Below are 26,293 nucleotides of genomic sequence, written 5' to 3'. Positions count from 1 at the left end.
AAACCTTCTATATAATAAGATCCCAAAATATATGTGATGGGCAGGTATATAAGAAGGATGCTTACCTGTATAATTCCTTTCAATTGGTGTAATTGGGATAGTTTCCAGAGCTTTTTCCAGAAAGTCTAATAGGCAGGGACTGATAACCATTTCTTCTGGCAATGACTGAAGTGCTACCCAGGCATATAACTTGGCTGTTTTTACTCCTCCACTTCCTTTTCCTTTGGCTAGAACATTTAGAAATTCCATTTAATGGATTTTATAAAAAGTTCCAATTAAACAGAAATTTGAATTATATTAAAGTTTAATCAGGTGAAGTACCTCACATTTAAGGCCTTACAAGAAAATAATAAAAGTAGCAGGTTGATAGGAATGATATGTTAATGTTAGAATACAGAGGCAATTAATGACATATAATAAGGTGGTTATCCCTACTTGCTGTACGTCACAAGTTTTGGTCCAGTTTTTCAGCTTTATATTTTGCTTAGTCTCTCATTAGCATTAGTCATTTTGTCCACTGAAGAAGATATAGAGAACTTTAACAATATTTAGTGGCAAGTGAAGAAAAATGTCACTGTTCTCAGGCTTTCCTAGGCTTAGCTTGTACATATTTATAATGCTTCCCTATATGGGATGCCATTTCTCTTTCCTTTTACCTAACTAAATATATCTGCTTCAGGAGAATGAGTAAAACATCTAAGACTTAGCTAGCTTTGGCTAAGGTTTCCAGCTCTTAACATTTATTAGTTGTTCAAATCTAGAAAAGAAATCCAACTTTTATGAGCCTTAACTTTCCTCATTTATAAAAGGCGTTAATATCTGCCATGCACTTAATGGACACAGGTGTGCCTTGTTAACTGAAAAGTGGTATTAGGCATTCTCAGCATAATTACTATTTTAAAAGTTTATATATCAGGTTTTGTCTCCCAAATGAAACTGTTTCAAATAATTCTTGTCTAGTCTGATATTTTTTGGAAATCTTGCCATGTATGTACGGTATCATTCATGTGCTATGGTAGCCAGATTCCAAGATGACGTTCAATGATCCTTGCCTCCTGGTATTCATACCCTTGTGTAGTTTACTTCCATACTGACCTTCTACCACAAGGTTTTACTCATCACACAGGTCTCTTTTGGAGAACACTCAAGAAGCCCATTAGAGAAGCCCACATGAGAGGAACTGAAGTACCAATTAGCCAGTCACATGACTGAGACATGATGGAGGCAGATTTTTCAGCCCCAATCAGGTATTCAGATGATTCTAGCCCTAGCCAATGTCATGACTACAATCTTGTAAAAGACCATGAGTTAGATCCACTGAGCCAAACTGCCTACATTTCTGATCAACAGAACCTGTGGTTGAGGTTATAAGTCATAAATGCTGGGTAATGTGTTATACAACAGAGAAGTAATAAATGTTTAAGCCCAATGTACTCTCACGTTTGATACTTCCATCTGATCATAAGCTCCCAAATTTGAGCTACATAAAACTACTCTTTTTATATGTACAGACCGAAAAATTTAAGTAAGTAAACTATTTGGTATATTGTTTATTTTATAACAGATATTCTAAAGTAATATCAATTTCAAAAACAGGTGAAAATGGTTGGCCCACACTTCCATATATGAAGTCTGTATAGTCATTATTGACAAGTGTATGTCCTTTTTTCTTAAACATGTGCATTGGAAAGTCTCAAAAGAGCAAGTAGGTAATAACTAAAAATTTTAAAAATGACAAAAAATAGACTATATACTCCTTAAATACCTGCGGGAATAGGTGGGGGCTGGGGAGGAAGTAAGGTGTTAGTCTTGCTCTGGACAGTGCAAGGTAAAGGAGGAGAAGGAGGAGATGTTGCACTATCTTTCATACCATACAGCTTGGACTCTTTGGAGAGTGTTCTTGGCAAGGAAGATCCCCTGGAGGCATTAGGTGATTCAGTCTTTAGCGTCTTGGAATTGTAATGCAACTGTATTGAAATAAATAAACTTTTAAAATTAAAATTATGAAGATGAGGAAAATCAAGAAATATAGAAAAATGTAGAAAAGAACATTGGAAGTCAGAAGACTTTTATCTTTTAAAAGTTAGCTTTGTGATCCTGGCAAGTTTCTTTGCTTTTATTCATTTTTTAAAATAAAAAGGTAGTTTCAGATAATCTTTAATGTCCTTTCAAATTGAATAGTCTATGATTCTATAATTCTAGAATCTAAAAAATTGTTTAATGAAGTTGCACTAGGCGAGGTTTAGCAAGTTTGTTATGAATATCAATTTATTAAAAAACTGAACTTCTTTCCATTAAACTTCCATGGAAAATGCTATATAAATGAAGTGGGAACCTGCAGTTTTGATGTTCTTCTGTCCAGAATATGGCCATATTAGACAAAAAAGTTACTAAGTCTCATTTTAATATAATGAGAAAAAGATGAACATATATGATGGAAAATAAACATTGCTACCAATAGTCTAATCCCTTACCCTAGGCAATTAGGTTTTTACCTTTACATCAACTCCAGGAATGTAAAATACTGTTGTTTCTAGGTCACTAGGCTTTGTCTGTAGAGATGATGGCACTTTCTTGCCGGTCATTAAATGGGTGGTAGAAGCATAATTAGTTTGAAACTTCTTCTTTTTTGAAGGTGAATCTTGATCTAAGCTCCTGGAACTTCGATCATAACTCCTGTGAACAGAAAAATGTTCTTATCGTTCTAAAAAATGACACATTTATCTCTTTTTTTTTGTTTAAAAGCTAACTTTTATTTTTACAGTAAATGGAATATAATCCTTCATTTAGGAAGCTGAAAAAAACTAAAGTTCATCAGTATCTCTAGCGAGACTGGTTAATGCCTTGCATGAATAATGTAAATGTTGTATGTTCCATAACTATACAGGGCAGTTACTTTTCTTTCCTAAGGTTGTGACTTTCATTTGAACATACTAGGTTGAACCAAATGAAACTGCCCTTTATATAGGTAAAAATACAGCTAAATATTAGCAATTTATTATGGGTTATGGTTCAATCAAAAATAAACTAATAGTCATTCTTTTTATCATCACTACTTCATTTTAACTGTTTATAGTACCTTTTTATTTTCTCTTATTTTATAAAAGCCTCAATTAAATATTTTATTATGGAAAATTTTGAACATATAAAAAGTAACCAGAATAGTATGATTAATGATCCTCCATGTTTCCACTACCCAGTTTCAATAATGGTCAGCATTCTTTTTATCTACATGTCCACCCATCCACTCAATTATAACTATTTTTTTTTTTACAGTTCATTTTTAGATTAGAAAAGAAAAAAATTAAAGAAAAAATATGTTAATCCTGTTTATATCATCATTTAGTTAGTGATGTAAACAAATAGTAAAGCTGCAGTTATATCCTGAACACAATTTCAGTCTACTGAGGTCTGCGTAACTGTCTCCCAGTCTTTCTTGTTTCTTTATGAACTCATCAAAACTCTCAGTAACCAAGATACTTCTGAGCACTATGTTGTTCTTTAAAACTGAAATATGTATAATACAGGGACACTGAGAAATTCATGTATGTTAAAAGAATTCCAAAGATATAACTATTGTAATTAAAAACTTTGCCAGACTCTAAATCAGACATCAATTTCTAGTTGCCAGAAAATATTATGCACTTGTTTATAAGAAATTGTGTAAGAAATAACCACTTGACCATTATAACTATAATTACATTTACACTTGAAATCTGCATTTTGGGATGGAGAAGTTTGTTATAATTCAGTGATATATGAATAGTATTTCTAATAGATAAAGCTACATGTATCCTTTTTTAATCAATTTCTTACCTTCTCAAACTTATATCATCATGTTCTTGTAGAAGGGTGGTTGGGTGGAGTACACATTTCCCACTATCAATTTCAACCCGTATATCAAGTTCAAAGTCAATATTTCTCTCTGTAGCCGTGCCACTAAGACTTCTATTGACTGGTGTTGTTGGCCAGCGTTCTGTAAATAGCTGATGAACAGCAGCAAAGCCTGTTGCTTTTTTACGAGATGTGTGTCTACAGAAAGAACAACTGATCATTACATTGTAGTAAAATGAGAGTTCTTTTTAACAAACTATTAAACATGTTATGTGAGCAACAGTCTGTAAATAAATTTTACTATTTTATAAATTAACTTGAGTGAGTTTAATGGAGTCATTTTACTCAGCTATTATGTACTGAATAACCATTATATGCCAGGTTATGTGCTAGGTGATGAGGACACAGACATAATCACCACTTTTTTTTTTTAATCACCACTTTTTTTTTTTTTTATCACCACTTTTAAGAGTCTAAATATCAGTATACAAACTATACTGTGTGTGTTGGAAAATATTTCATTTTCTCAAATTATAACATTTAAATGTTACTTTCCAGATTTTATTAAAGACAGAACAAGGAAATAAAAATAATGCCATAAGCTCTTTAACAAATGGTGCTGGAAAAAACTGGATATCTACATCAAAAAAATGAAATTGAACCCTTACGTTATACCATACAAAAATATCAACTCAAAATGGATTAAAGACTTAACATAACACCTGAAACTGTTAAACTCTTAGAAGAAAATATAGGGAAAAGGCTTCATAACACTGGTCTTGGCAATGATTTCCTGATACCAAAAGCACAGACAACAAAAGTAAAAACAGACAAATGGGACATCAAACTAAAAGAGCTTCTGCAAAGCAATGGGAACAATCAATAGGGTGAAAAGGCAACCCATGGAATGGGGGAAAATATTTGTAACCATATATCTGACAAGGGGGTAATTCCCAAAGTATGTAAGAAAATCCTAGCATTCAGAAAGCAAAAAAAATCCAATTTTAAAAACTGGCTAAGAACTTAAGTAGACATTTCTGCAAAGAATCAGCCAACGGGTATATGAAAAGGTGCTTAATATTACTGTCATCAAGGAAATGCAAATCAAAACCACAATGAGATTATGACTTCATACCTGTTAAGATGACTATTATTTAAATAAAAACAAAAAATAAGTATTGGCAAGGACATGGAGAAAACAATCCTTGGACATTTTGGTAGGAATGCAAAATAGTGCAGCTGCTAGGGAAAACAGTATGGAGACTCCTCAACAGATTACAGTAGAACTACAACATCATCCAGAGATCCCACTTCTGGGTATATATCCAAAAGAATTGAAATCGGGATCTCAAAGAGATATTAGCACTCCCATGTTCACTGCAGCATTTTTCACAATAGCCAAGATGTAGAAACAACCTAAAATGTCCATTGACAGACAAATGAATTTAAAAATGTGGTGCATACATACAATGGAATATTATCAGCCTTAAAAAAAAAGAAGGAAATGCTGCACTATGTGACAACACGTATGAACTTGAGGACATTATGCTACATGAAATAAGCCAGATACAGAAGGACAAATACTGCAGGAGTCCGCTTATATGAGGTATCTAAAATTGCCCAATTCATAGAAGTAGAGAATAGAATGGTGGTTGTCAGGGGTTGGGGGCCGGGGGGAGGTTGGCAGTTGCTAATCAATCATGTATAAAGTTTCAGTTATGCAAGATTAATAAGTTCTAGAGATTGTGCCTAAAGATAACGATATTGTATTGCACACTTAAAAAGGTGTTAAGAGGGTAGATCTCATGCTAAGTGATCTTACCAAAATAAAATATTTAAAGAACTTATCCAATTGTATATCTGGAAAATATGGTTACACTAATGTAAATTATATCTCAATAAAACTGACAAAATAGTTTTCAAAAAGGCAATGTAAAACATAAAAAGTAAGGAGATATAGATCATCTGTTCAAGAATGCAAATGTCTGATTACTGTTAAGACAAAACAAAAAAAAGGGAAGAATTTATCCACACAACTATAAAGTAATATTTCCTATGACAAAATTTATATTATGTTTTAAGAAATACCAAAATACCTAGAAAAATTGTTAGAAAAGACTCAAACCTGGACCACCATGAAATTAAATATAATAACAAGATTCTAAAATTTTCTTGGAAGAAAACAGATATTTTATAAAATATCAAAAAAATCTTAGGTCACATTGACAGAATTGAAAAAGATAACCAGCATATGCTGAATATGGATGCTGGAAGATAACAGAGCAGTTTTTCTTACTTAGGAGAAGAAATAAATATTAGACTAGAATTCTTTTCCCAACCCAATAATAAACACAAAAGCAGTAAAGCTACTTTAGACATGAAGAAAATGAAGTAGATCTGCAATAATAACTTTCCATAGAAAGTTATTTGAGAATGTACTCCAGAAAAATGAAGGAGTAAAACCAAATATGCTGATGTATGGGATTTAGGAGTCAGTGGCTTCAGTCTAGGAAAGGGAGGAAAGAATCCCTAAAGCTCAAAATGCAGAAGACTGAAGATAGAGACAGTTTCTTATAGATCAACTTTTGGTTACACTCTTGTGCTAAGGCAATTTCTCATTATTTATTACCATTATTAGAAGCTCTTACTATTACTGTCACAACCTCACTTGAGGGTGGTTTAAATAGATCAGTTCCAAAGATCCTTGCGGCTCCTCTTGAGGGCATATTCAGAGCAAAATTTCACATATGTCATTTATTTCATTAACACCATTTCATCTTATTTCTTCTAAGAATTTGCTTAAGTCTTTCATCTATTGCTAACCACTTCCCTTTACTACTTTTCTTAACTAGCCTTCACTATTACGTATCTCCTTGCTACAATCTGTTACTTTAATGCCACAGGAATACAGCCCTCTCCTTTAATTTACTCATAACCACATCTTTATTTCCATTTTATTTTAGATGATTAAACTTAGATGACTTGAAAAACACTTAAATTTAAAAAATAATGCTATATGGAGCTACATCACAATAAACCATGTGATAAATTTTATTAAAATAAATTTTATTTTAATGAGTCACTCTCAAGCGCAGCACACTAAAAATTATTTTTTGTAAAAGTTGAGTTATATGTAACATTTTGTGGTCATTTCTAGATTCTGAAATACTACATTAGGATCTTAAAACAAGGTTACTCACGAGGGTTTCCTGTAAATATAAAACCTTTCCCTCTCATGGTCTTCATCTTTTTCATCCTTCTCGGAATCTTCACTGGTAGAAGACAAACTGTCATCCCGTCGGCCCTCTTCAGTTTGGAAAGGAATGCCTGGTGAAAAGCCTCCTGGAGTTTTGGGAGAACTGAACACGGAACATGATCCTTCACTATTTGATGAATAATGGGATGGACCTTCAATGGTTACTGACAAAAGGTCCAGTTCTGTCTCCTCTGGAAACTGATTGTAAAAACAAAAAACATGAATCAGATTCATACTTCAATTAAAAAAAGAAAAAAAATATAAATTTAAACATTTAAAAATCACCTCAGAGTTGAATTTCTTCACTCTGAAATGAAAGAAAGGTCAGATTCATGAACATATGAAATGGTACCCCAAGGAAGGAAGCAAAAGGGCCAACCACAGAAAGTTATACTACTAACATACTAAAAATCAGAATGAGATTTTACTTTATATTAACATATATTACTGTATCAATAAGTAAACATTGTAATTTTTTTTTTTTTTTTTTGAGGCGGAGTCTCGCTCTGTTGCCCGGACTGGAGTGCAGTGGCCAGATCTCAGCTCACTGCAAGCTCCGCCTCCCGGGTTTATGCCATTCTCCTGCCTCAGCCTCCTGAGTAGCTGGGACTACAGGCGCCCGCCACCTCGCCCGGCTCATTTTTGTATTTTTAGTAGAGACGGGGTTTCACCGTGTTAGCCAGGATGGTCTCCATCTCCTGACCTCGTGATCCGCCCATCTCGGCCTCCCAAAGTGCTGGGATTACAGGCTTGAGCCACCGCGCCCGGCCCAACATTGTAATTCTTTAAAGCAGAAGTTAAACATGTGGAAGCAAAAGAAACATGATTAACTGTAAATCAGAATGGCAAGAGCAATTAGTGATAGAAGAGCATGCAGTGTCAGTACAAAGTTTATTATTTTCTCATCATGCAAGTAGATGCTTTTTGTGGATACATCTTTTAAAAATGAGCCCCACATGAGTTAAAGAAAAATGTGTAAATAGCCGAGTAATAAAACATGTATCAGTCAAACTGAAGAATGCTGTATTTTAAGGTAAATACAGTTGGCTCTCTGTAAACACCTACAGATTCAATCCAGTGTAGATGGAAAATATTGGAGGAAAAATAAAAATAGTACAATAAAAAATAATACACAAAATATTTAACAACTATTTACAATAGCATTTAATGTGTACTACGCATTATAAGTAATCTAGAGATGATTTAATGTTTATGGGAGGATGTACATAGGTTATGTGCAAATACTGCACCATTTTATAAAAGGGACTCGAGTATTTGTGGATATTGGTATGCATGGGGGTCCTAGAACCAATCCCCCACAGATATTGAGAGATGACTATAGTTTGTATAAACACCATGTCACTAACTCAGGATTTCACCAGGAGACCATTTAAATAGGTCAAACAAAACAAAACAAAAACAAAACAAAAACAAAACACCCCCATGACCTAATTTTGATGCCCAACTTCACAGAGTCACAGAGTTACTTGACTCTTATTATAAAGGCAATAATAAGCCTTTATAAAGCTTAATGTGCAAAGTAATTTATGTGCAATTTATTATTAAAACTACTGGATGCTGCTATTCGATACACAGTTAAGTCCTACATTGAAAATTTCAAATCCACATGTTCTTCATTTTATATAGTATACATGTTATTGAGTTAACAAATAAATCAGGCTGGGCGCGGTGGCTCAAGCCTGTAATCCCAGCACTTTGGGAGGCCAAGGCGGGCGGATCACGAGGTCAGGAGATCGAGACCATCCTGGCTAACACAGTGAAACCCTGTCTCTACTAAAAAATACAAAAAATTAGCCGGGCAAGGTGGCGGGCGCCTGTAGTCCCAGCTACTCGGGGGGCTGAGGCAGGAGAATGGCGTAAACCCGGGAGGTGGAGCTTGCAGTGAGCCGAGATCTGGCCACTGCACTACAGCCTGGGCGACAGAGCAAGACTCCGTCTCAAAAAATAAATAAATAAATAAATAAATAAATAAATCAGATTGTTAGAACAGCCAATTTTTAAAACTTTGGTAAGAGACAGTAAATAAATATTTCTTTGTTTCATATTTATTTTATATTTAACTATTCCTTATCTATTTTCTAATTTATGATTAGAAAAATCTAATATTTAATCTCATAGCTATTAATTTATGACTTTTTATATACCTTTTTTTTACAAGCAGTACATGGCTAATTAAAAATGGGACTTGAATTGAATCACTTCAAATATTAATCCCTTTGAGAATCACCTGGTTAGCAGAATCCATTCTATTCATGTAAATTATTTCTTTCCAAGTTTTCTTCATAAAAAAAGAACGTTTGTCAAGCTCACTCTATTACAATTAAACAGTTCTTAAAAAAAATCCAGTTTGACTAAATTCAGTATAACTATGAGATACATGTTGAGACTCAAGCTTGAAGAGAGTGACAAAAGGGAAACAAAATATATTTGGGTAAGTGCTAATTTTTAAATGTACCTTGACAAAAAAGATCTAGATATTCATTCTTCTACATTGTTTTGAACAAGAGTAATTTAAAAAATGGATAGTTTTATAAATGTTCTTTTACACCAAAAGAATGCTCAATTATTAGTTTGTTATGAATTAAATTTAATTCTTGTTTGAACTAATTAACTGATCTTTGTTTATGAAAAAATTCATTTTGTAAGTTGAATATAAGGAAAAACTGCTTCACTTAGGGATTAGAAAATAACAGATTGTAGTTTTTTATTTATGATTCGGTTGATTTGATTAGCTGATTTAGTCTTTTAGTTTTTAATAGTATTAAACTACACAGAAGTAAAAACTAAGATAAATGCATGCAAGAGGTTATGAGATGTACATGATGAAAAAAATTCAAACAGTCTTAAACCATTATGTAAAATATTTCTGAGGTCTAAGTTTAGTTTGAAATGAGAGGAAGATTATTTTGAAAGCAGATTTTCAGTGTGGTTGATTAGTTTTAAAGCAAAATTTATATTGTTCTTAGTAAGTACCTGAAAATACCCGTCCCCAGGACAGCTGGATTGTGGTGTACTTCCCCATACTGTATTTTTCGACTTAATTGAAATAATAAGAAAAGTAAAAACAAAAACAAAAACAAAAAAACTCATGAAAAATAATGACTTAAAAGTAAATATACAAAAAACAAAATAAACATTTTAATATAATGTTTAATATACTATGAAATTAGAATACAACTTTGAAGCTGATCTTCCCTCTAATTTCTGCTCTATCTATAAATAAAATACATAAATGAATATCAATATTCCACATTTACATTTGTGTAAGATGTAGTTTAATATGGATTCTCACTTGAAAGAAAATTTATTCAACAAAAACCTTTCTACTTAAGAGAAAGCAGTTGTGGAGCCTTTATTGTAAAACGTAAAATACTAACACCTGCTTCATGGCTCTCAGATAATGTTATGAGGGCAGTGCCCACTACTTGGTAATATGCAGACAGTTCAATCATCACAATCCATACTTTGACTGTCAGAAATCAGTCAGAAATCAGTATTTTGAAATAGTATAATACCATAATTTTATAATTTGTAAAAACTACTTAGCAATGTGCATTTCTAACAAATTATATATCTCTTACTGTATCCTGGATATTAAAAGTTACTCTAGGTCCAGGAGATGCTGCATCCACACGGATTTCTGGGAGCTCTTCAGTTTCTCCTACTCGAGAACTGCAAGTAAATACAAAGTTATAAAACACTAATATTCTCATTAAAAAAATATTCCTGGACTTTATAAAGGTCTGATTAATGGCAATAACATTTTATTTGTAAGTATTTACCTAATCAAAGGATTGAACTTTCTCTTAACGTTTAGCATCCCATAAAAGAGACTCAATATTTTGGTTAATTCAAGATTTTTCTAAAACTAAATCATATAAAAAGAATTTATACTTCTTACTTTATAGTGCTGATTTACTATTAAAACTGTATTTCACTTCAATAAAATGTAAAATTTCCATTTTTTCATATGCTAAATGTCTGTGTGACTATACCTTTTCTAAACTGACAAATTTAGAGCAGTAGCTACTAGTATGCACCTTTTAATTTCTTTGGATAATCTATAAGTTTACACAGAAAACTTGTCTATCCTTCTAAACCACAGTTTTATGTAAATAAAAAAGAAACTTGTCTAAATAGCGTATTTCATTACTAAAAAGCACACCCCACATTGTGGTTATAAATGTGATGAGAGATTCCTTAAATAAAATTCTGAGTTTGATAGTATCCACTATTAATGCATTTTACTAATAAAATTAATTTTTGTTATCTTAATTTTATAATTAGAACATAAAAAAGTAGCTAACCTTGGTAAAAGAGTCAACAATTTTATTACTTGTTTCAATGGCTGAAATATATATTACCTTGCCCTTTCCATTCGCTTAAGAGGTGGTCTTCCAGAAGCAGAAATGGTTTTTGATCGACTATAACTTGGTTTGTAACTCAAACCCCACTTATCCTTTAGGGAAGCAGCCTAATGAAATGGGAGAGAAAAAAGGTGACTATAGGTGATTATTTATTGCTGTAATATTTGACTTCAAATAAAATATTCTACTATTAAATAAGTTAGCTTGTTTTCCCCAGGGGACTTTAATGTCACTTAATGTAAGTCAAAATAGAGGAGGAATCCGCTATTCTTTGGTTCTAACACCAATTAGGAGGCGCAATGAAAACATGAGCCACCAGCTGACCTGAGAGAAGAGAAGAAAAGACAAAAGTTTGGGGGCAGGGATGAGGGTGCAGAAACATGGTGAGAAGAAAGGAAATGATTTTAAATGAAAGAATGGAGAAAGAAACTGAGAAAGGTTTGGGGAGAAAGCTAGGTTCGGGGCAGTGGGGAAAAAAGATCTTTTCTCCAAGGGCATCCCTTTTGTAGGACTCTTCATTACAACAAAGGAAAGTAAGAGTGTTAATGACTTAACACTTTCCCTGTCTCTAAGTCCCTCTTCTAGAAACTAGTGATGATGCTAGATAGTTAAAAGATTCTAATACAGTGGAAGTTTGGAGTCTAAGATGGGTAATGGGAATTGAGGGGAATATGTGGAATGAGATGTGTTAAGAATGCAGATGTTCTAACAACTTCTGTAATTCTATCTAGTTTTATTTTTGACAGTCAGTTACCAAATATGACCTGTAACAGGACACAAGCAATATTTTAATTATATTGTATGACTGTTGCGTAGACAGCAAAAATTTTAAATATAAAATTATATGTTACAGATCTCACTATCCATTATTACTATCAGAGACTAGTGACAAATAAATTGGAGAGCAGTATTCAAACTATATTCTCTGGGAGTTTAGAAGTGATCAAGGAATGGCAGGTCAAGCCAATAGCTCCTGGAACCCTGCAACAAACTTTCCCCTTTCCTCTGACAACTGCAGCTCTGATTTAATATGTTTTTCATATGTTGGGGTACCACCCAAAAATCCCATCCTGGTAAAAAAAAAAAAAAAAAAAAAAAAAAAAAAACAGTTCTCTGTTGGTTTTAAAATTTTTAAAACCCATTAATCTTTTTTTCTTTTTAAGTCGTTTTTAGACTTTGTTTTCAGTTTCACATGTAAGGAGTTTGGAAGTCACCATTCCATCCTAACAACAAGTAAAAAGCTGAACAAACTTAAGAATCAACAGCTGTTCCTGGAGCTGTGAGAAGGGGGACGAGGAATCCGAACAACTTCTGCCCCTCACATTGGAGAAAGAGACCAGTAAGTACAGTGAGTTAACAGCTTACTAGTACAGAGATGCACAAGTAAAAACTGCTGCAGGAACAAAAACTGGGGTAGGAAAACCTGAACTGTAATTAAAGAATTGCTAGAAGGTTCAGTGCAGACAAGTCTGAGAGTTAAAAACTCTAGGGAGACCCAGTCACCGGTGCCGCCAGTCACCGGTGCCCCCGAATATTGTGAGATCACCTTTCAGTAGTTCCACCAGGTTCCCACAGTAAATGTCAGGTGAAAAAAAATTCCCTCAGGAGAAAAGTCCCCTAGGCTTCCAACAGGGGGAAAGGAAAAGGAACCATTTTGAAAAAACACCAAGAGTACTTTCTTTTTCTGAATAAGAAAAAATGTCCTTAAGAGAAATTAGCTAACCAGAGCTTAACCAGTGGGAATATTATCAGAGCATAACTGACCTGGGGAAGGGAAATACAATACCAATACAGTCAGTTCTATCCATACTGGTCCACCTAAGTTGGGAGGAAAAAACTGACAAACATGAAGTTCACAATCCAGAGGCATAGGCTCATTAAAAGATGATAAAATGCTTCTCTTACCCTGACACCTTAACCTTACCTCACTAAAGCTTCTTTACAGCAGCTCTTTTTACTTGGTAAATCACGTCTGGCTATCAAGAAAAAATTACAAGCGATATCAAACAGCAAAAAACACAATCTAAAGAGACAGAACAAGCATCAGAACCTCATAGAAGGGATGTTGGAATTATCAGAGTAGAAATTTAAACCAACTATGATGACTATGCTAAGGGCTCTAACAGATAAAGTGGACAGCATGCAAGACCAGCTGGACACTGTAAGTTGAAAGATGATAATTCTAAGAACCAGAAAGAAATGCTAGCAATCAAAAACACTGTGACAGAAAGGAATTATTTTGATGAACTTATTAGTAGACTGGACACGGCTGAGGAAAGAATATTTGAACTTGAGGATATATCAATAGGAACTGCAAAAAGTGAAAAGCAGAACAGAGACTGAAAAAAAAAATAACAGTATATCCAAGGACTGTGGGACAACTACAAAATGTATAAGTATGTGTAGTGGAATACCAGAAAGAGAAGAAAAAGAGAAAGGAACAGAAGAAATATCTGAACCAATAATGACTTGAGAGTTTTCTCAAATTACTGTCAGATGCCAAACCCCAGATATAGGAAGCTCAAAGAACAGCAAGCAGGATAAATGCCGGGGAAAAAAAAAAAAAAAAAAAATTACATGTAGTTATATCATTATCAAACTACAAAAAAAAAAAAAAAAAAAAAGATAATGAAAAAAGCCTGACTCTTTCCTCAGAAACTATGCCAGGTAGAAGGCAGCGGAGTAAAATATTTAAAGTCTTGAGAGGAAAAAAAAAAAAAAAAACAACAACTTAGAATCATACACCTTGCAAAATTATTCTTCAAAAGTGAAGACTTTCTCAGACACAAAAATTGAGGGAATTTGTTGCCAGCAGACCTACCTTGCAAACGTTAAAAGAAGTTTTATAAAGAGAAGGAAAATGATATAGATTTAATAAAAGTAAGAGCATTAAAGAAGAAATGAAGGTAAAACCTATATCTTATTCATAATCGACCTAACAGATGAGTTTGTTCAAAATAATACCAATAATGTATTTGACTGTATATATACACACACATATACATGTGCACACATTTAATACCAATAATGTATTTGACTATATGTATCGCATGTATAGTGCACGTGTATACACAAATGTGTGTGCACGTGTATATATGTGTGTGTGTATATATGTGTACACACATTTATGTATATGCTTATATATGCTTAAATGTAAGAGAAATGAATGACAGTAATGATACAAGAGACAGGAGGGAGGGATTATGATTATTTTGTTTTAAGGTACTCACACTGCCCATAAAGTGCTATAGTGTTAATTGAAAGTAGACTTGGATTAATTATACATGTACAGATGGTCCTTGACTCATAATAGTTTGACTTATGATTTTTTGACTTTATGATGGCACAAAAGAGGTAACATTCAGTACAGTCCTCAACTTATGATGGGGTTAAAGCTGGATAAACCTGTCATAAGTTGAAGATACCATAAAAAGAAGAAGTGTAACTGATATGCTAGGAAAAAAGAGAAAATGGGATTATATAAATGCCTCAATTAAAATCACAAAATGCAGAACAACCAGAAGACAAAGACAGGAACAAAGAGAAAAGGCAAAAAGCAGAAAATAGTAACAAATACAGTAGATACTAATTCAAAGCTATCATTAATCACTTTAAATGTCAGTGGTGTAAAATGATCTTAAAAGACAGAGACTTGTCAGAGTGGATTAAAAAATAAGATCTGACAATGTGTTGCTACAAGCAACCCACTTGTATATACATATTTAAGCATATGTATTTAAAGACACATAGATTAAAAGTATATGGACTGAGAAAAATATACCATGCTATCACTAATTAAAAGAAAGCAGGGATAGCTATATTAATTTCAGACAAAGCAGATTTCAAAGCAAAAAAAATTATCAGGTATAAAGAAAAAGAAAAGCATTATGAAATGATAAAGGGGTTTAGTCTTCAAGAACAAATAACAATCCCTAATGTATACATGCCTAACAGCAGAGTGGGCTGAGCATGGTGGCTCACACCTGTAATCCTAGCACTTTGAGAGTCGAAAGCAGGAGGATTGCCTGAGGCCAGGAGTTTGAGACCAGCCTGGGCAACACAGCAGGACCCTGTCTCTACAAAAAATGTTTTAAAATCCCGCCAGTCATGGTGTCATGTGCTGTGGTCCCAGCTACTTGAGAGGCTGAGGCAGGATTGCTTGAGCCCGGGAATTTGAGGTTGTAGTGAGCTATGATTGCACCACTGCACTCCAGCCTGTGCAACAGAATGAAACCCTATTTCTTAAAAACAAAACAACTGTGTCAAATTATGTGAGGCCCAAACTAAGAGAAATGCAAGGAGAAACAGATGAATCCACTATTACAGTTTGAGACTTCAATAACCCTTTATCAGAAATGGGCATATGTAGCACACAAAAAAATCAATAAGGACATAGTTGAACTCAACAACATCATCAGTCAATTGGATATAATCAATACCTACAGACAACTTCATCTAACAACATCAGAATACACATTCTTCTCAAGCTCACATGGGACTTTCACCGAGAGAGACCACATTCTGGACCAAAAAGCATACCTTTACACATTTTTTAAAGTTATAAATCATGGCCGGGCACGGTAGCTTATGCCTGTAATCCCAGCACTTTGGAAGGCCAAGGCGGGTGGATCACAAGGCATTCAAGACCAGTCTGGCCAAGATGATGAAACCTCGTCTCTACTAAAAATACAAAAATTTACCAGGCATGGTGGCAGGGGCCTGTAATCCCAGCTACTTGGGAGGCTGAGGGAAAGAACTGCTTGAACCCAGGAGGTGGAGGTTGCAGTACACTGATATCGCACCACTGCACTCCAGTCTGGGCAACAGAGCGAGACTCTGTCTCAAAAAAACAAAACAAAACAAAACAAAATTATAAATCATAAAATGTCTGTTCTTAGACCACAGTGGAATTTAACCAGAAATCAACGACAGAAAGATACCTGAATATGAGTTGAAGAAAAAATCTGAAGAGAAATTTTAAAACATAAAAGAAAATGAAAACACACATCAAAAGTAGTGTGATGCAGCAAAAGCAGTGCTTAGAGGAAAATTTATAGAACGGAATGCGTATATCAGAAAAGATCAAAAATTAATTATCTAAGCTTCTACCTTAGAAAACTAGAAAAAAAGGGCAAATTAAATCTGAATTAAGCAGAAGAAAAGTGATAATAAAAATTAGAGCAGAAATAAAACAAACAGGAAATCAATAGAGAAAAATCAACAAAACCAAAGCTGGTTCTTTGAAAAGATCAATAAAATTGATAAGCCTCTAGCCAGGACAGTTAAGAAAAAAAGACACAAATTACTAACATCAGCAATAAAGGAGGGTATACAAAACAGACCCTACGGTTATTTAAAGAATACAGGAATACAGAGAACAAATCTGTGCCCACAGATTTGATCACCTAGATGAAATAGACTGATTCCTTGAAACATACAATTTTCTAAAATGGGGAGAGGAAAGAGACAATCCAAATAGGCCTGCATTTATTAAAGGACTGGATTAATAACTTTACACAACAAAAAGCACCAGGCCCAGGTAGGTACACTTGTGAATCAGTAACTCTTAACAAGTTATCTTTAATTTTAAAAATGAAGCAACAAAAGGGCAAAACGGTTTTTTTTAAAAAAGCTTTCTACTACTAGATTCAACTCTAATGGGACCAACTAAACCTGCAAAAAATAAAGATTATAAAGTGCATTACAGTGCCAGTAGCTGACAGGTAAACTCTGACCTGGAAGAATGGGATAGATGAAGAACAGACATCGTAAAAGTTTTCACATTTTTTGCAGAGTTCACATTAGAGACGAAAAAGAAGAGTGATTTCATGAAAGACAGACAAAACACAGTGTCTAAGGGCATAGACTATAGAGTCCTACAACCTAGGTTTGACTTGTCTTCTCCAGGATTACTGGCTGTATAACTTCGGTCAAATTACTTGACCTGTGTCTCAGTTTCTTCATCTTTAAAACAGGAAAATAACACAAGCTACCTCCTAAGGTTGTTGTTAGGATTTAATGGGTTATTAAATGTAAAATGCTTTAGATGGTACCTGGTATGCAGTAGATAATGATAGGAAAAAATCAGGTGGTTTTGTCATCAGCATTGAAAGAAAAAAGAACTCACCCGCATACTGGACCTCCGTAATTTTTTACGAACATCTCTTCTAATGTCATTCACAGCCACAGATTCTAACTGTTGGTAACGTTGAATTTCCTGGTTTATAGTTCCTTCACTTGCACCTAATTTTCTGGATGCAAAACAAATATGGCAATTATTGTAAAGAAATAACAAAGTAAGATTGATTTTTACTTGCTCCTTTTTAATTCTTTCACTTGTCAGAATACCAAAGATGATTACAGACAAGCCAAAACCCTCAATAAGTTTAACACTCATATTTGGCGAACTGTTAAGAAAACAAAAAACACCTCTTTCCAATGTTTGAGGAAATGTATCTTATCCATTGCTGCATCAAGAGTCTCTTTGGCAATCGCATGAAAACCATAGACTCGCTCTGCAAAAAAATGTCTGAATGTAAAATTCTACATATAATATAAGCCTCGGGTAAGATTTTGGAGGAAGGGTATATTTTGCTTCAAGTCATTTTTTCCCCCGAGAACAAAACTCACATTGTAATGTAAGTCAACAGGAAAATGTGAATCACTGCATGATAACTTACAGACAAGTTTCAGACAATACCTTTTGCTGTACAAAATTTGTGTATTTGTGTAAGGTCCTTGATTGTTTTTTTAAAAAAAAGCACCAGTACAAGTATATGCAGATTAGAAAAGATGAGGCATGACCATTACCTTTTGGGAAAATAAAACTGCAACGTTTAGCAAGAAGAATATTTACTGCAATAGAAGAAGTGTTACATAGTAATATCCAGCAGGCAACAGATAAAGATTAATGCATTTATTTATATATGCCTGTGAAGATACATATAAGAGTAAATACACATGTAAAGATACATATATGTGATATAAAGTCAGTCATAAAGCACTCAGAAATAAGTTGTGAAAAACACTAGGACACTAGGATTTCATGCCTTTTTTTTTTTTTTTTTTTTTGGAGATGGAGTCTCACTCTGTCACCCAGGCTGGAGTGCAATGGTGCAATCTCGGCTCACTGCAACCTCTTCCTCCCGGGCTCAAGTGATTCTCCTGCCTCAGCCTCCCAAGTAGCTGAGATTACAGGCATGCACCACCACAGCCAGCTAATTTTTGTATTTTCAGTAGAGACGGGTTTCACAATGTCACCCAGGCTGGTCTTGAACTCCTCACCTCAGATGACCCACCTGCTTTGGCCTCCCAAAGTGCTGGGATTACAGGCATCAGCCACCATACTCGGCATCATGCCTAACTTTATTACTAATGAGTGTATGATCTTGGCCAAATTATTAAACAACTCTGGACCCTGGTGATATCACAGATAAACTAAAGAGTTTGTATTAGACCAAATACAGTTTCTTCCACTTTTAACATCTTATGATTCTAAAATTAGGGAACATTATATCAAATTAAAAATCATTATACATACTTCAGATCATCTATTACTTTGGCCTGTTCATTCAGTTCTCTGATATCCACTATACGCTTCATAATTTTTCTTCCTCTAAGTTCTCCTGGCTGGCTAGCAGATGCTGCCTGTCTTCGATAATCTATGGCTTCCTGAAAAGTCAAAAGTGCATCTGTCAATACCACCCTCAAGTCACAAAGCAAATCTATACTATCACAAAATTAACACCTTAAATCAAAGCATGCAAGAATCAAAGCCATCTATATTAAGATTGGAATTCTCCATTGATTTAAATCCCTTCAATTTCATAAGGAATCTATTTAGTTGCCACCTACGTTTCCCCATGAGTGTGCTCTGCATGCTTTCAAATGGGACTGGCTAGACTGAGGGGAGCCCCACATCTCTGGGTCACACAGATACTCTGCAGGAACAGAATGGCGCTGATTTGGGGGTGTCAGGCCTAGTAGGTGATTTACAAGTCGCTGCCCAAAGGTGAGTTTGTGGCCATCTCCACTTACTGAACTTCCATCTGCGCTCTAAGTAATAAACAGTAATATTAAATTTAAAAAAATTTCTTCCCAAGAACAAAACTATTTCATGGTACAAAAGTTAAAAGATATTGAAAATAATTTTGAAAAATCAATACCAGAATGAAATCAAAGAATAAGTTGCTTTTTGCCACGAAATAACTTGAAACTATAGAATGTATAGTATAGATGAAAATACTATTTTTAAAATGTATCATTTCATTTTGTGTATGCACTTTGCTTTGAAATTCATCTTGAACACCTTTATTGAGATATAACTCACGTACCATAAAATTCACCAATTTAGTATATTCACAAAGTTGTACAACCATCATTAAAATCTTAGTTGGGAATATTTTCATCAGTCAGAAACCTCATACCTGTTAGCAATTTATTCCCATTCCCCACCCTGCCCCACTCCCTACTCACTTCACTTTTAATATTATGTTACCTATAGGTTAAAGTACAAGTTGGATGACAGTCAACATGTAGTACAGAACTCGATTAAAAGACAGTATTATGAAATGCAGACATAGAACCACCACCCCCTTCTCTTCCTCCACAAATAGCAACTATAATATACTAAATAACACTCAACAAAAAATATCCCTGTCTCAGGGTAAAAGCCAATCCTGAAAAATTCTAACACTGAGTTTACTTACAGTATGGATAGTGGGAGACATAGTATCAACTTCATCCTCATCTGACAGGTCAGCTATGTTCACTGAATTTAAGTCAGCAATGTCATCTATGTCTTCCTCTCCTGTCAGTGTTGTGAGAGTATTGCCCAGAGCATTAAGCCTTTTGCCAATGTTAGGATCCATGTGAACATCAATCCCACACATTTTCCACAATACATTGAGTGTCCAGGTTCCAGCACTACTGCTTTCTGTTTAAATAAAGAAGTTGCATTTTTGGTAAGTCCTGAGTATAGAAATTGAAGTAACTTTAAAAAGCAAATGGATGATGGCCACATACAATAACTAATGTCTTTCACTGCTAAAGTTGTCAGAAACATCAGACTACAGGATTGGTTTCTCTATGTGTACAGTGTGCATCTACTGTTTTCTCTGTATAGCACCTATTTTTTTTTCCCTATGAACTACAGGTTCACTCCCTGACCCCAAGCTGATCCACCATACTATAGCTATAGTAGGAACTGCCATAACCTTAGCTCATTAGACAGAATTAATTATGTAATTGTCCAGGTGAAGGTCAAAGTTGGAAAAAGAAGATATTTTGCCTGGACTTGAGGAAAGGTTGGTCCTTCTCTAATGACTGAGGGTGGAGAAACAAGACTCCACGATGTTTCTTGCCATGTATAAGAAAGAGGTTATAAGTTAGAAGATGAAGAAAAAAAAGTAGCCAAGAGGGGAGCAAAGAAGCAAAGACGAGCTACAAAGAGTCTTGGTGACAGTTTGGATCTTGGTTCTAGTAGTTCCTAAGGGCTCCTGAATCGACCTGGTTCCTTCTCTTCCCTGAAATAACCATGCCTAAGTTGAACTGTAGTCTGAAAATAACCTTTTAATAAGTATCCCCTTTTGGTTAATCTAGTCTAAGTGGGTTGTTGTCACTTAAAACAAAAGTCCTGACAAATATTTATTTGTGACCTCAGTTGAAAATTCTCTAACTTTTCCAGTTCTCTGTCAGACTCTAGGCCTTGGTGCTTTCTAAGGTAACTTAAGATAAGCACTAAGGCTAGGCTTGGGAAGGAAAACAGAGAACAGTAAGGAGAGACTGGCAATCTACTAACCTTAATCAATTTCTATCTCTCTCAACATTTTAAGAGCCCTTAAATAAGTATCTCTGTAGCTCACCCTGTCCAATTTTATAACAAGCAAAATAATAAAAATTTACATTGTGCTATCATCTTAGTTAAGACACATTACCACTTTCATAGTTACCTCCTAACTGGTTTCCTAGGTTTTTTGGCCCTCTAATCTTTGAAAGTGTTCCTTTGATAGTGTCGCCATTTGCCTTCTTGTTCAGAAACATTCAATGGCTAGCCCACTAAATCAAACTCCTTGGCATTTAACATTTTTCCATCTTTTTTTTAATATAACTGTATTCTAGCTAAATTGGGCAAATCTGAATACTGTGCTGTGCTTTAACATCATGATTCATGTTATATTATTCTCTCTGCCTGAATGTTCTCTGGCCCACATCTCCCAGTTTTTGTTTAAGAAAGATTTATCCCGTCCTTTGAGTGCTTGTTTAAATGTTTGTCTCTCCATCAAGTTTTCTCTGATCCCAGTACTCTCCCATATTTGAAAATATTCTCTTCCTTTTATTCATTTCAATAGCAATGGGAATTTTATGTTTTATTGTACGTATCACATATTTCAATGTAATTTTGCTGCATGTGCCTTAACTACATTGTAAGAATTTAAAAGTATGGAGGACAGAAAGTATATCTTATTCATTTTAATCTTTTCCAAAACATCTTGTAGTATATATATATGTCTACTGTATATATGTATAAAATATATAAAATATATATTATGTATTATGTATTTTATATTTATATAAAAATAAATATGCAATATATAAAATATATTAAAAATCATATATTTTATATATATAAAAACACAGTGTCTGATTAATAATTGTTAAATACAAATGTTCTAATACAAAACAGTTTTTTTTTTTAAATTAGTGAACACCAGAATTAGGTTGGCCAGAAGATTCTCTTGCCATTAAAATAAAGGCAGAATTCTATCTAACACATAATTCTCTTGCCATTAAAATAAAGGCAGAATTCTGTCTAACACAAAATAATGCTGAATGTGAACCTACCAGCTGCTGCTTGTCCTGTAGTTCTTGAACATACTTCATAGGTGCCATCTGGAACTACACCTGTACAAAAATCACCCCAAAAGTAGTTTGCAATGAAAATACATTTGTGATTATATATTGTACTCTTAATTTTTCACACAAGATTATTATCTAAATACAAAGAGGATTACTATCCTTCCTAGATTTTAGTTCTTAATCTTTGGAATGAAAGGGCTATTTTAATGACTCATAAGATTGATTCCATATTTCACAGTATTTTATTCTGTGATTTAAATAATTTAACTGCAGTTTTAGCTTTACTTTCTGCATGTGATTTCCTTATTTGAGTGACAACACCTGGCCAACTCTGACACTCTAGATGGCTTATCCACTAATCTCCAGGATGCTATGACAATTTGTTGTCATAAATGAATGGCACTTTGAGAATGCAAATGACTTAAAATAGAATTTTCGTAACTAAGAGCTACCGCATTAAGTCAAAGTCAGACACATGATTCATCAGTCTTACCTTCTCTTTTGACATGGAACATTTTATGAGAAAAAAAAATGGCTGAAGGTCATGATGTCAATCTCAAGATCATGCACCTGTCTCCAGAATATATCTACTTTAACTCTGAAACATTTACTACCACCTAGCTTTAATCTGGTAACTTCAGCTTCAAAAAATATGTTAATTAAATTCAACAATTTTACACAGTAAAAGTGGAAACAACTTTTAAACAAAGTAAACTATAAACATAGAATTAAGACCTTCCTCAGTTATCCTTAGAAGAAACTAAATATCAACTTAAACTTGAGAGTACATATATCTTTAATGTCCTTTTGTAACTCACTCTGAATGCTAAATTGGTATTCAAATGTTACTTAAATTTGAGCTTACTATTCATTTTCTAGGTAATTTGGTATTACATTTCTGTCTTTGAAAAAATTCAAAAGGGAAAAATCCTTCCAACTTAGAAATATTACAACTTAGTTTGTGAGAGAGGATCTACTTGTTATTATGTTTTTTTAAAGACTGCCAGTAACTTTAACATCTAAATTATACCTTTGAACTGTATAGTACCTGTGTCTCACATACAAATTCTAATTAAGAAATAATTAGATTTGGTTTTGGAGTATCACCCAATTCACCTTTGTAGTCATTTTTATAAATCTGAACAAGTAAGAACTACATTACCCTTTCAAATCCAAGAATGCTAGAATGAAAAGAAAACCCTTTGAAATCTGAATAACATAACTGAGGCCAAGTGAAAGGAAGAATTAGTAAATAAAAAGGGAGAAGAAAACTTTTAGGATTTCCTATCCCAGGAAGTAGTAGAGAATTTTTAAAAATTAAGCTTAAGGGCTAGGTGTGGTGCCTCACGCCTGTAATCCCAGTGCTTTGGGAGGTCAAGACTGCAAGATCACTTGAGGCTAGGAGTTCAAGACCAGCCTGGGCAACATAGTGAGACTCCATCTATACAGGAAATTTAAAAATTGGCCAGGTATGATGGAATGTGCCTGTGGTCCTAACTACTTGGGGGTCTGAGGCGGGAGGATTGCCTGAGCTCAGTAGTTCAAGGCTGCAGTGAGCTATGATGGCACCACTGCACTCCAGCCTAGGTAACACAGCAAGATTCTGTCTCTGAAAGGCAACAAAAAAATTTAAGCTTAAAAAATGAATATATAAACTCATAGAATATAGAGCCATGATGAATGAATAAGGAATATTACGATTTTTAGAAGCAGATCTGAATCCTGAAAATGAGGACTAAGAAATCAACTAGTCTCTTCCCCATAATACCTGTGGTTTCTGTATCACAGACAGAATGATGATTTGGAGCAACCATTAGGCTGAATCTAGGATGGTAATTTTTCTGCTCTGATGACCAAATGCTACCCAGGTTTTAACAGACAGCTTGCAGACATCTAAACTTCTGATGGTTTATTTTGTCTAAATACACATTGATGATATTCAGCTAATATTTACTATCTACTTAAATCATTCTTTGAACTCTTCCTATAGATTGTCCTTGATAATTTTTAATGCATTTCTCAATAAACATTATCACCTAGAGAAGAAATTTTACTGGGTCACCTTTTTTTCTAGAGTATGTTTTAAAAATGATCTGTTAAAAAAATTCAAAGGCATAATCCTAACATTCCTTATTTCTCTGCCCTATACACATCACCTTTGTCCAAATATATTAAGGTATACTTATTACTAATAAAAACTATAAACTAGTAAACTCATCTGTCCATTTTATCATTTGGAATTTTTATCAATATGTCAATTACATAACTACTCTGCTTACCTCCTAGCCCCTTCCCAAGAAACCCAAACAATAAGCATGTTACAGAAGCATGTCATTTAGTCCCCTCTAAAACCCAAAAATAAATTATTCTGATTATCATGATTACCAGCATGTTAGTGTTCTGAGGTGCTAAATTATTTGTTCATTTTTTAATGTATATTTCTGATTCTGAGTCCAAGCATATTTCTCATTTTATATTTCTTATGCATTTGCCCTTTAAGATAAACTGTTAAGGAAATGGTTTACTTCCTTTTTTTCCAAATATATTCTACATATTTTAATAAATACAATGATGGTAAAGCTGTCACTGTAATAAAAATCACTGTTTAAATTTATTTTTGTCTTTTATTAAAAAAAAGATATGTTTTAGTGATTAAAAAATGTATAACTATTGTGTAAAATAATAAATCTATAAAGATTTCTGTTGTAGGCTAATATTGGTCTTTTGGATAATAGGCATGAGTATTTCCATATCAAGTCTTCTCAGTAACCTGAAGTATTTCAAATAAGTCCTGGTATTTTACCTATAATTATCTAAACGCAAAGCATTTGATGGGGTTCAGTACACACTGCCTTCCAAAATGGTACCTTTTCCTATGGAAGGTATTTTAAACTGAAGCAATTTGAGAAGCAGCAGATGCAGGAAGGACTTTGACTTTCCTCTGAAGCAGGTCATATGACCTACATGTGAGAGATGCCCTTCCTATACCCAGAGGAAAGGAGCATCCTCATCTCCAAAGTGGAGGGACACTGAGAGCAATCTGAACAAATAGGCCTTGGTTAGTTTCCCCCAGTTTACTACCCTTAACTCGTACCCCTTTTTCTCACATTGCTCTACAACTCTCTACTCTTCATCAAACGTAGCATAAAAATATTCAGGTTTAACCATTTATTTGGATCTTCGTTTCCTTATGAAGGCTCCATGTCACAAAAAAACCTCATACTAAATAAACCTGTATGCTTTTCTCTCATTAATTGGTCTTTTACTACACAAGCCCCAGCAAATAGCCTAAAAGGATAACAGGAAAAGATATTTTTCCTTCCCTACACATCAAAACCAAGAATTTTTCATTCATTTTGAATGCTAAAACTTCAATTTTTGCAAAAATAATAGAAGGTTTTCCCATTCCTCAAAGAAAATGGGAACTAGAAAGATTTCCCTGTAGTGGAGAGAGGAAAAAATTACATAAACAATGGGCTACCGCTTTCTAAAAGGAAAGTAATTTAGTTTACAAGATTGAGGAATTTTAGTTCACAACCTTTTAACTCCTTACTTATAATTTTTCTTTATTATTAATATTAATGATGCTTTACCAGCTCTGCTGTAATAAATATAAAAATATATACAAATAAATACCATATCTTCAATATGGCCTATAAACACAGTGTTAGTTATATCCAACCTTGAATATTACGGAATTGCAGGAATTCACATTACACTCTGCATGCCTACAAATTTGAACATGTGGATTTATTCACATCGCTATTAATTAAGGTTGGAGGTTCCTGGTCCTGGCTATTTACAACCTGTTCTGTGTTTTATGTTGAGTTGAATATGATACATTTATCATTTTCTTTCAAGATTCTGATAGGACAAAAACGCTTTATCTGGTCAAACATGGATCAATTACAGGAAAAGTCAGGGACTGTGTAAACATTCAAATGTTATACTACCAAAA

At 34.0% G+C, this 26,293-nt stretch overlaps 1 protein-coding gene across 7 annotated transcripts in view; it reads right to left on the bottom strand.

Annotated features, from left to right (window-relative positions):
* The window catches only part of KIAA1109 (KIAA1109 ortholog), a 234,877-nt gene that overhangs the window by 28,308 nt on the left and 180,276 nt on the right, over nt 1–26,293 (bottom strand). For 5 of the 7 annotated variants that reach the window (XM_033215165.1, XM_033215170.1, XM_033215171.1 and 2 more), the window contains 12 exons: nt 22,321–22,380; nt 20,187–20,413; nt 19,019–19,149; nt 17,606–17,729; nt 11,476–11,585; nt 10,693–10,783; nt 10,085–10,147; nt 7,035–7,288; nt 3,817–4,032; nt 2,496–2,676; nt 1,766–1,967; nt 66–227 (listed from right to left, as the gene is read on the bottom strand). In XM_033215165.1, coding sequence (XP_033071056.1) covers nt 66–227; nt 1,766–1,967; nt 2,496–2,676; nt 3,817–4,032; nt 7,035–7,288; nt 10,085–10,147; nt 10,693–10,783; nt 11,476–11,585; nt 17,606–17,729; nt 19,019–19,149; nt 20,187–20,413; nt 22,321–22,380 — 1,821 coding nt within the window. The remainder of the gene's footprint in view (nt 1–65; nt 228–1,765; nt 1,968–2,495; nt 2,677–3,816; nt 4,033–7,034; nt 7,289–10,084; nt 10,148–10,692; nt 10,784–11,475; nt 11,586–17,605; nt 17,730–19,018; nt 19,150–20,186; nt 20,414–22,320; nt 22,381–26,293) is intronic. The other 2 variants (XM_033215169.1, XM_033215168.1) reach the window with 2 other exon arrangements.

This window comes from Trachypithecus francoisi, unplaced genomic scaffold (genome assembly GCF_009764315.1).
Source record: "Trachypithecus francoisi isolate TF-2019V2 unplaced genomic scaffold, Tfra_2.0 Lachesis_group1, whole genome shotgun sequence".
Classification (NCBI taxonomy): domain Eukaryota; kingdom Metazoa; phylum Chordata; class Mammalia; order Primates; family Cercopithecidae; genus Trachypithecus; species Trachypithecus francoisi.
This window is presented reverse-complemented; position numbering and strand designations above follow the sequence as displayed.